Source organism: Helicoverpa zea, chromosome 16, assembly GCF_022581195.2.
Source record: "Helicoverpa zea isolate HzStark_Cry1AcR chromosome 16, ilHelZeax1.1, whole genome shotgun sequence".
NCBI lineage: Eukaryota > Metazoa > Arthropoda > Insecta > Lepidoptera > Noctuidae > Helicoverpa > Helicoverpa zea.
Genome location: NC_061467.1, coordinates 1,339,259 through 1,351,266, shown reverse-complemented (window position 1 = coordinate 1,351,266; position 12,008 = coordinate 1,339,259). Strand labels below are relative to the sequence as shown.

The window sequence follows — 12,008 nt, the reverse complement described above, 5'->3', positions numbered from 1 at the left end:
AGCATCAAATAATCGATCCTTTTTTAACTTATCATTGTTTAACTTTATCTTCTAATCTGTTTCAGTCAAACCCAAAAGTAAATAAAATATCTTTATGATTATAAATACCTACGTAGATGGAACTCAAACCCTTTAACAATACAAATTAAGAGAATAGAAAACAAGATGGTTCACTTTTTAGATGTAGCTGGCTATAAACATATTTAAGCGTGACCTATTTAATCAGTGATCACAAAAGAAATGACTACCGATCAACACCTTATCACTTCGTTAAGCATACTGGTTGACATTGTCGAGTTACACCCTTGAGGTCAACCGCTAACCCTTTGCTGTTTGCAATAATATATCTATAGATAGGTAGGTAAACCTGTTCTAATGTAAGTAGGTTCTGTAGTACAGCAACTGCTTGTGATCATGTTACTATCCTTTGGTACCTAATTTGTACTTAATCCTAAGCAATTTTCGTAGTAGTAAGACACCACGCCAGTCCGCCTCTAATGTGGACGGCTCAACGTGACCACGACCGCTCTGCCAAGAGCGAATCGACAGAGAAGAAGAAGACACCACGCTTCATACACGTAAATAAATGTGTTTTAATATATAGTGCTGATCTGGTATCGTGCCATTATATTTAAGGCAGCTTAAGACTAAGCTACGCTATTGAGCTACATATATATATATATTTTTAAGAACCAGAAGAAGGTTTATTTAACAAGGAAATAACAAGAAATAGTTTTAACATGAAAATCAACTATGATTGAACAAAAGTATTCCAAAGCGCGGCAAAATCGTATTCCCGTCAAACTATAGCATATCTTGTCACAATGACGTTCGAAAATGGAATCCTCCAAGCAGAGATAAACGACTGAATGGTGGGGTGTCGATGGTCTTTGGTGCCCTTTATGTAACCACTGGCAGCTAACAATATGGTTAAAGCAAAGTGGGGTCAAATGCTGGTTAACCAATCTATACTAATATAATAAAGAGGAAACATGCGGTAAATCGGCTAGTATAGTCTCTAGTACTGTTAGTAGTACTGTGTACTGTATAGTCTCTAGTCTCTAGTGCCTCTAGTACTGTAGTACACAGTGACCGTGTCCGTAATAAAGAACAGTATGCGATATTGTTGTTCTCTGATCTATATACTATACCTATATATACTTTTATATAATAGAGTTCTCTGAAGTCGGCTCTACAAAACGTGAGAAGGACAACAACACTTATAAATAACTTTAAGTAGAGCAAACACATCAAACTGACAATCAATAACATATCCTCATTTGATAATTACAAAAAACCTATCAATAAACCATCTACATACATACATATAGTACCACCATCACTATATATAAAAAAAAACTATTATGAAACAGTTCGTGCAGACGTCTGTATGTAATACTTTTTGTTAAGTTTTTTGTTCTGTCGAGATCTATCAAATTGAGTTGACCTACTGATGCAGAATTAATAATTACATTAAAATACATTCGTATGAAATTAATTATGGTAAAAAATAAATCGTGGTGGGTAACGGATTATTGATGTATCAATTAAGGCTTTGGAGGAAATATAGATAATTATTGTATAAAGTTATAGGTATAATGTTTTTATTTGGAACTGAATAAAAACTCAACACGACGACTAATTTGGAGTATAAATGATTATTACTTATATCTGCAATAGGTATATTTATTTTATGACACATCGACAACGATTTTCTGACATCTTGTGCTATTTATTTTACACCCTGACCATATTTTGAGACGCAATAAGACAGTACCACACAGCTTTTAATCAACTGATTTACTACAACTACAATATTATCTTTAAAACAAAACATAAAAAGATATAAAAATAAAATAAAAATATTTAATTTCGAAAACGATGACCGTAACCGTTTTCTCCACACAATTGAGTCATAACGATCCACCGTAATGTGGTCAACTTATATAACTCATTTTAGTACATAACAAATAACATTAAATAACACTTTTTTATAAAAAAATCTACACTAATATCTGCTAAAAAGAAGTAAACTTTGTTTGTCAAAAAGCACCGACTCTAATACTAGGTTTAAACAATCATCTTAAACCAAGTTTATAACGGGTGATTTTTTAAGAGGTATAGGATTTGATTTTCAAAAAAAGCACAAAAAAATTGAAAAATTTGATGAAATCTTTATTGGAATCGATAGAACGATCAATATAATTTAATGTTTGAAGATGATTTTATGCAAATGCTGGCCGCGGCTCCGATTTAGATGGCCCATTCGCAAGGCCCAATTTCGGCACTCTCTCCAACATATCAGCCGGTATATTACGAATGACGACCTCGATGGCGCAATGGTCACCATGCCGGACTGCCGGACCTGAGGTCCCGGGTTCGATTCCCGGTTCGGTCGACATTTGTGTGATGAGCATGCTTGTTGGCCGTGGTCTGGGTGTTACAATATGTATTCATAAATATGTATATATGTAACTATATGTAGTTTATCAGTTGTGTTAGCACCCATAACACAAGTTAATTAATAACTTACCATGGGGCTAACCGACCGTGTGTGAAAAGGTGTCACGACATATTAGGGGAATAGAATAAATGCTTCAATATTGGCTCCCAGTGCGTCAATCGTTGCTGGCTCCACAAGAAATAGTCCGAAGGCGTTAGATCACACGATCTAGGCGGTTAATTGACGAGCCCAAAACGTCAGTTAAACTGTTCACCGAAGCCTGCTCTCAATTAGGCCATTGTTTCGCGTGCCGTGTGGCATGTGGCACCGTCTTGTTGATACCACATGTCAGGCATGTAAAATTCTTCCATATTGGGCAAAAAAAATCGCCAATCATCACACGGTAGCGCTCGCCATTCACAGTAACGTTTCGACCATTGTCGTCTTTGATAGTAAAATTCAATAATTTGCAAGCGTTGTTCGTTCGTAAGTTGATTCATGGTTAAATTATAGACCAAACTGAACAAGTTTGACAATAACACAAGACACGATTCACGCGTGATCTGCCAAAAACAGTGTTGCCAAAAAGATACCAGCAAAAAAATCACCCGTTAGTTTAAAACCTAGTACTAAAGCCGATACTTTTATAATCATGTTTTATAAGTTGGTAGTATTAAATATAAATTTTTTGAAGTAACATAAAATTTCAGAATGATTTTTAGTTAAATGACCATTCCACAGACACATCAAAAGCAAAACCGGGACAAAAACTACTATATTTGAATAACACATTTAAACGAGCGCGTTGAACTCTTTTGTACGAGATGACGTCGTCGTATTGAATGGAGTAACGTAGCTGTGAAAACTCTCACTATTATGAAAATAAAACTAGTTTTGTAGTAAAAGCGAAAGTATTTTTTATAGTAAGCTATAGTTATGTGGTGTGGTGTTATTGTTATGACCTTGTAATCGGTTGTTATGGGGAAGTTGTAAGTGTTATGGAGTTATTGAAGCTGTTTGTATACCGCATCACTTTGATGTTGGAGTAGTTTAGATGAGCTTTGATGGGATTTTTTCCCATTTGAGTTTCAATTTTATTTTATAGTGCTGTTTCGTTTAACGATTTTATTTGTTAATTGTGGTGTTAACAGGAGAAGTTTAAAATCAAAAGTGCTGAGAGCTTCCATTCTATGAAAGTTTGTTCTAGAATTCTAGATACTTGAGTATTGCAATTACGATTGCAGATAGAAGTTATAAAATTACAAAAAATATATACTGTATACTGAAAATACTATAATATTTTCATATCTAAATAATATATTGTACAAACATCTACAAACACACTATCAGTTGAGACGAGGCGGAATATCGTCGCGCCGGGGAATGTGCGCGCGCGCATCAAGGACGCGCCGACTGACGGTAAGCGGAATTAAGTTTGTACCTAGGTGTATAGGTTTATTTAGTACATACATTTTTATATAATTTTATTTACTTCATGATTTAAAAATATTTTTAAGTATATTGATACGCTACCTTCCCACGGGCTGGCTTCTGCCAGCGGATAAAACCCGCACCCCGTGGGAAATTCTATAGCCTTCCTCGATAAATGGGCTATCTTAACACTGAAATAAATAAATTAGAGAAAACTTAAAGGGTCTAAATACATTTTGTACTAGATAAGATATGTATATCTACTTAGGTTGAGTCTCAAGGATCCTTTTCAAACACGGAGAAGGTAAGGTTTAGATCTTATTTATTTACAAGCTCTATTATGTATTATAACTAAATGTAACATCACATTTTCAAAAATATCTTGGACTCTTTGCAATCATGTCACGTTACTTTAATATTGACGATAACAAATATATCTCCAAAAATTATTTCCGCAATTTTTTAATAATATTGATAAGGCCTACATTATCTTCAACCATTTTGGAAACTAGTCACGCTTTATCCATAAACCAACTCATTATTAATTCCGCCATTTTTTTAGCCATAAAGCCTTAAAACTGGTGTCCTCATTAATACTCAAGAAACCTGTTACCTAATGTTTGCTAATAATAATTTGACCTTCAGCACTAGAAGATCTTGATATCGTTGTCATATTAATACGCAGGTGTTCTTGATTCTATGCTGTCAGATTATATGCTGTGAGACAAGCCCTTTGGCACCATTTACGCTATAGATACTTATGCAGGTTTATGTTTGTAGTAGCCAACAGGGTGATACAAGTCGTAGGCTAAGCTGCATGCTTTAGGTAACTAAAGTTAATAGCTTAAGAGGCCGCATGAACTCTATTATGTACAGTTGCTTAACGAACAAATTCGTCACCTTAAAGTGGATTTTCGCATTTACCTACTATATAGAACTACAACACTCTAGACTCTAGTACAAGACAACTAACATTCGATAAGAAACAGTTCTGCTAACGTTTCAAAGAATATAGCTTTTATTCAAATGAAGAAGTACAACTAGATAACTTCACACTACGGTATTGTACGAAATGTAAATGCTAATATAAGGTAATGTGTGCAAACAATACGTTGACCGAATCAAACTTGTCTAAAATATTATTAAGTAAATAATTTTATCTCATCCACAGACAGATATCGCGATGAGCGTCAATAAAATCCTACGAAATGTCATCCACAATAACGTATAATAATAAAACTGAAGTTGTACGTACTTTGAATATAAATTCACAGATATTGAAATAGAACCAGACCAGAAATACGTTCGCGAATAATCAAGGTTGACAAATTTACATTAAAACAAGACTATAAATAACGTGTTATATGCTACAATATAAACATATAGTATAGATTTAATTACACCAAAAATTTGTCTCATACATAAACCTTCAAAAAATCAACAGTTTTCTATGCACGCAACTCATATCCGCACTTACGCGATATTTAATATAGGCAATTAGAAAACTAACCTTTAATGGACTTTTAAGAAATAGTCTAAGTGTCAGTACAAAGACATACTTCTGCCTAACCCTCTATGATAAATAGGCATAAATTTAACTAAGCTATGATCTAAACTAAGCCCGTGCTAAAAACCTCAAAAGGTCACAAGTTCAAATAATGACCTATTGTGTTACAACGTTGGCATAGCAACATGAAACTTGAAATTCAAGTCTAAAGGTTAAGACAATAAAGTATAAAATATGTCTGCATTGTAATCGAAAGGAATGCTTCAGTTACGTACGTCGAATAATGTAACACTAACACTAATTAATATGAGCACATAATAAATGTAATACTTATTAATATGAGGAAATTCTTTTTATGTAATATTTTTACTGTATGCGATCACATTTATTTGCAGTCGACAAAATACGGTCTTCAAACTAAAACCTAATCTATGGACTTCCCCAGGGGTTAATCTACTTATTAACGGGACAAAAAGAAGTTCATAGCATTAACCAGTCTCTTATATCTCTATACCAAATTACATCTAAATAGTGTCAGTAGTTCCACCGTCAAAAGGCAGCAATCATACAAATGTACTCAAATTCGCATTTTATATTATGTAGCAAGAATGATACAAGTTAATTATTGTCGTGTGAATGGCTAGCGTAGAGGTCAAAACGTATATTATTAAAGTTACATCTACATTCTAAAATTCTATGTTTGCTCAATGATAATTATGAATAGAGTAAGTATTATTCATTCTGTATTATTATAATTTTGTAATTTGTAAAATGTCATGGTGGCCTGAACTTCAAGTTATTGCGGGTTTAAAACATAGGTAACGCTTTTCTTGAAGAGAATTTAAGTCACTATACCCACTTTCTGAGTGTATCTTGGAAACCAATGACAAACAGTGAAGGAGAACGAATCAGATCTCGTCAAATTACGCTCTGAAGTCAACTATGTACATATTAGTAACTGCGAAATACAAGACGTCAAATGGCTGACTTCAGAGCGGTTTTTTGAAATGACCTGTTCTCACTATTTAGTTTCTAGACCAGTAGAGTTATTTGAAGTAAGTCACTAACGACCGTTCCCAGTATTATAAATATCTATCTGTACTTTTGACATTAACCCCATACAAGTAACGTTAAATTGCTCTCTCTAGTAAGCAAAACAACAGAATAAAATATCGTTAACGGCCGTAAATGTTCGATTACAGGGATATTCGAAATAAGACCTTTTTAAGCCTTCATAGGTTCTATAAACGAAAGCGGCGACACAGGTTTTCTCCAATCCAACCATTTCGACACCACAGATATATACGGCTAGATTAAAAATGATAATTGGTTTGCAATAGAATCTCGACGGAATGACAGCATTACGTAAATATGCACAAACCTGTCTTGTTCTGGTTAACATTCCGATTTACGCAGTTATAGGTAACTGCGATAAAGTTGGTTACACGAATTGATTATAGTTTTTATGTGGATTACTAGGTTCTAGATGCAGTGATGTCTGAGTAAGGTACTACAAGATTTAAAATACCATCAGAGGAAGGGAATGTCTTTTGAAATGTTGCTGTATTTATTCCCTAAAAATTTGCATTCTTTTTTTCTAAAAACTAGAAACAATATTGAAGACTTGCGAGTCATTTTAAAGGATCATTTAAACATTACAATCAGAACTACGAGTCTTTTTCATATCCATGAATTCAACAATCTATGCCGTGAATAACAAACACAGAATCTTGGACCCCTCGAGCAAGGCAACCAATTGGCATTTTCCCTATTGGCAACATTAAAAACATTGTTGCCAACAGCGAAAATACACCTTTAAGTAACCATTTCACCAAGGAAGTTTTATACCCATTAACTAAAAGCATTAGTTGCTCACTTTTATGCGTGTAACGACGACATAAAACGTTTTTACGCAATCCGACTTGCACTCAGCTAATTAGTTGCAATCTAACGCAGTTTTAATGTAGACATTAGTCGCTTCTTAATTAATTGCTTGCGTAAGATCTTCCTGGGTGTCCAAACTATTGAATTACTAGCAGTTTCTCTACGAACCATTTCCCGCATCCAGGTAAACTTGATAAGTACTTATACGCGTCTAAGAGACCACTATCTCCATCCAGTCTTTCATCACACTCTTTCTAGGTCTTAGGGAACATCAGAAATACTGTAAATAACTATTTTATAATTGGTCCACCTTGTTACAAAATCCTCCATCAAGTAACTCTCTCGATCTATTATTACGATACTATTTTATTTTGCAGTTTTACCTACCCTGAAACGGTAAATAAGTATGGAAGTTAAAACTATTATTTTGAGGACAAGAAAATAGAGTATTCTGTAGAAGTGTAAGCAATTCGCGGCATATTTGAGCGAAATCGCGGGAACCAGCTAGTAACATAAGACGTAGACTCGTACGCCCAACTTTTGTTGTTTTTTCCTGTCTAGAGAATGTTGCCGGTAAGGTCACAATCAATAGCCACGTTCGGAAGTAGTCAAGTATATAAAAAAGTATTCAATAAAGGTAAACAACATACTTTATCTGCATATAGGCACTTTGGAACCTACTGGATAAAAATACAGTTTTTTCGTTGGTAAATAAGGAAAACATATAATGGAAGTAATTTTTTTTTTACAATATGCAAAAATGGAAATCAAGTTTCAGTATTTTTAAAACAGGAACAATAACTCAATTTCCGACTAAACCGCACATAATCAAACAGAGAAATCGCAAACAAATCGAGTGAAATTCCTTAGTCGATTTTACTCGATACTACGATACGACTGTGCCGATTAAATTATTAACCAGTTTGTTACCCAACTAATCCGGACGCAGATGAATTCCTCGCCTTTGGTAAAAGTGACCAATTTTGACGATTACGTATGTTTTATGGAAATAAAGTCATAATAGGTTGTTATGAAACGCGAATCACGGACATTAATTAGGCTGTATCACATTAATACTGGCTTTCTTGCGTGTAATTTAAAAAAGAAAGGTTTTTAATAACATTTAAATTTGTTATTTCTTTTTTATATCTTTAAAGGAACTTACCATTTTAAATATCGTGTAAAACCAACTCGTCCTATCAAAGTTCCCCATCCTTAGAAAACGCAAGTACACAAAGAATCTATCGATTGTTCTTTACGCACTACTGTTATTCACATTATTCACAACATCACATGCGAAGGAGATCCAATGCACATCAATAAAAAAAAAACTATATTGACACTGGCCGTGAACACGCGATTATAAAAAAAAAGTTTTGAAATGTCGCGTTCGAAATTCAAGTTTTGGCGGGAAGCGTCGACTCGCGCGGGCTGCGCGCCACAGACTGGCAACATGGCCGCCGATTTTTTTGACGGTTCACACGAGTCGATTCACTTTCTACGACCTTACAGCGTATGCGACTCATAATTAAGCATAAAGATTTACGTAACCCGCCGATGTAACCCATGTCAAATTTGATTTCCGCGAATATATCAGTTTTAGGCCACCTGTTAATAGAAGATACGAGATTTTTGGCGGCAATTTTGGTTATGAAACCTACGAGGGTAGTTATGCATTACGAACATGTTTACTACCATTTTCATGAAGCAGTGTTTTTAATTGACAAATGGGCTTACGTATTTAATTTATATTATGTAAAAAGAGCGATTCAAAAACTTTATCGATAAGTTTAGAACATCATCAACAGTATTGGTTTAGATACAGTGCCTACCTAGTAAAGTTCTAGTTTTTCATTTCAAAGCTAACTTAACTGACTCAATAACTTAAAGATAACTCAATAACTAAGTATGTCATACACCAGCATTTATCACATATAACCTATAATATTATTATAACAAGTTCTCGACCTTATAATCGATATGGATCCGGTTCACCTAACCTTCAGGCTCAATCGAATACTCACTAGAGGCAACTGAATCGCTATCCAAAAGTGACCTTTTATCAATGATGATTTATTGATGATAGGAACCTCATTTCAAAATATTTGAATCGTCCTCCCCTTGACGAGGTTTTATCTATGATTTTGAGGCTTAAAATAAGTTAAAGTAGACACTTATCCATATAGGGTAACATTATCTTCATCAACAGTATTAAACTTCTGTAAAATCTTCAAATCAATTTAGGTATCATGCAGTACTAAATGTTGGTCTCACTCAAAGAGGTAATCGCTAAAGTATCTCACAACCGTCCATGATCAATTGGCCACATAGTCTTTCTTCTTGGATATTCCCTTTGTTATAGGGTCGTACAGAACATAGAACTTACAACAAAATACGTGAAACAAACCAAGTAATCGTGATATCAATTCTTCAATATGTGTCATTAATAAATAATGATGTTCCTAAGTAACACAGCGAAGTGCCAAGCATTCGAACTATTTTAACAAGATAATTAAACAAATGTATTCGGTATGCAGTTTATAATTAGCTAGTTTACGTAAAAACTGATTGACAGTGGCACCTAATGTGATATATTACACCCAATTAACCGCATTAAGACACGTTAATACCTACTTACTGTACTTAAGAAGCACGAATTGTACAACTCTTAATACAATTATAAATCGCTGAGAAATAATTTTAAACGTATTAAGATGGCATACACATGATATTGTCATGAGTTGGGATTCTCATACTCTACGAAGTACATACGAATAGCATTTTCCACATTAAAAATCCACTGAAGATCCTCATTACATTAGGATTTAAAATGTGTTATCAAAGTCCATATAAAATCCATTTAAAATCTCTATTAAGCAATCTTATAATTAGCATAAATTCTCTCTCAATAAAATTTAGAAATGAAAACAGCTTACAAATAGCTTTTTCATCAAGTTTACAAAATCCCTGCAAAACCGACTTCGATAATTTTTTTATATACTTACCTATATGACAAGTTTTTTCGCAAGGCGTGTCAGTCTAGCCTGACAGCATTCCAGTGTTTTCGTAGGAACCAGTCAAGCAGTCGGGTCACGCGTGATCTAGGACATGTGTGAAGGTTTATCAGAGATAGGGCAGCCGGTAATTTGACTGACTGATATATTTTTAACTTAATTTTATAAGTGGAAGTTATTAAAATATTATATCAATTATCGCATTAAGGGCAGAGGCTGCTGATAAAAATGTACTGAAGTCTGCATCTGTAGCTATTCTGTTCACTTGAGTAAATTGTCTGCTGGAACAAATATGTCTCTTTTCACACAATTTTAACTGTTCGTTTTTATTAAGCTACTTTTGATGATGAGGTTAGGAAGAATGTTACTTGTGAGATGACTACAGATAGAAGAGTCAGAAAAGAGTATATATGCTGCGCCGACACCAAATAAAATTGGGATAACATTGGATGATGATGATGATGACCTTTGATGAAGAAGAAAATAATAAGGTAGGTATTTTAATTTAATACCTAAGTGAAATTTAAAAAACCGAGAAAATGCTGCAGTATTTAGCACTACCTAATGTATAGCTCACGAACAGTTACAAAACAAGTAACTATGTTACAGCAATTTCTCCGGATACTTTTTTTTTGTATTTTCATTGACAAATAAACTTTCCTTGGTTGTCGTATTCCGCACACGGCGTAGGCGCAAAACAAAGAGGATGGTCATAATGCAGTATTGCGCAGAAGACAAGCTTAGAACAATAACACAAACAAAATGTGTAGAACAAAGCCTATCAGCATCAGGGACAGTTACATTGACTTTCAACTTTTAAAAATAAGTATGTTTTAGAACACAATGATTTATAATAACATAAGCTGTTGTTTAACCAATATGTAACTCTTTCAGGATAAGTATGCTTCTTTTTGTCCGGGAGACCTTTCCATCATGTTCCTTCGTAGGCCTTTTATGTAAAAGGGTGGCGGTAACTCATTCGAACAATCCCGCAGCCCCAGCGGGCTTTGGCCCTGTTGGGCCCCACTGGGGTTGCTGACATTCGGGTGAGACCTCTGGAGAAATCTAGTTCTAGGATAAGATTACTTACTGGAAACATGGATGATAAGTGGTCACAGTCGAATTCCAATGAAACATGGATGATAAGTTACAATTGTGTAACTTCTGAATAACCTGTTGCCTGACATCGCCATGTCTGTGACTCCGCCCGTGACGCGACTGCTGATCATATGAAATTCTGAGCGAGTCAGTGAACTCGCATTATGAAATCTTTGATCGATTTCCAGAAAACATTGAGAAGAGAGTGTTTTTAAATTAATTCATTGGACAAAATAATTTAGGTTTCGTGCGAAAAATAAAATTAGCTACAAAATATTTTAGCATATTTTTTTCATTGTTTTATTAAAATTTGTCCCATGCCCTTTGTGCATCTATAAGAACATCTGTGGCGCGATGTTCCGACAAGCTCAACATTTTTACTCGTTGCTGTTTTTGTGACTTTGGATAATTTATTAAATAAGAGTACCTAAAGAGCATTTAACTGCCTAATAATTAAAATTCTTCGACCACCAATTCGCCCTAATGTAGGTAGCAGACCGGACGTTTGTCGGCAAATCAAACGCAAAACCTACGACGGAAACGGATATTATAATGTAGCCATTATTTTCAACTTTGCCATTCATTTTCAAAGCACGCGTTGCATTAATTTTGCATAAAATAAGAAGATAAA

General features: G+C 34.4%; 1 protein-coding gene across 1 annotated transcript in view; it reads right to left on the bottom strand.

The window, feature by feature from the left end:
- The window catches only part of LOC124637367 (mucin-5AC), a 77,311-nt gene extending 68,633 nt beyond the window's left edge, over window positions 1–8,678 (bottom strand). Inside the window, exon 1 of the mRNA XM_047173760.1 lies at window positions 8,431–8,678. Within this exon, the coding sequence (XP_047029716.1) occupies window positions 8,431–8,478 (48 nt within the window). The 5' untranslated portion in view covers window positions 8,479–8,678. The remainder of the gene's footprint in view (window positions 1–8,430) is intronic.
- Window positions 8,679–12,008: the final 3,330 nt, after the last annotated feature.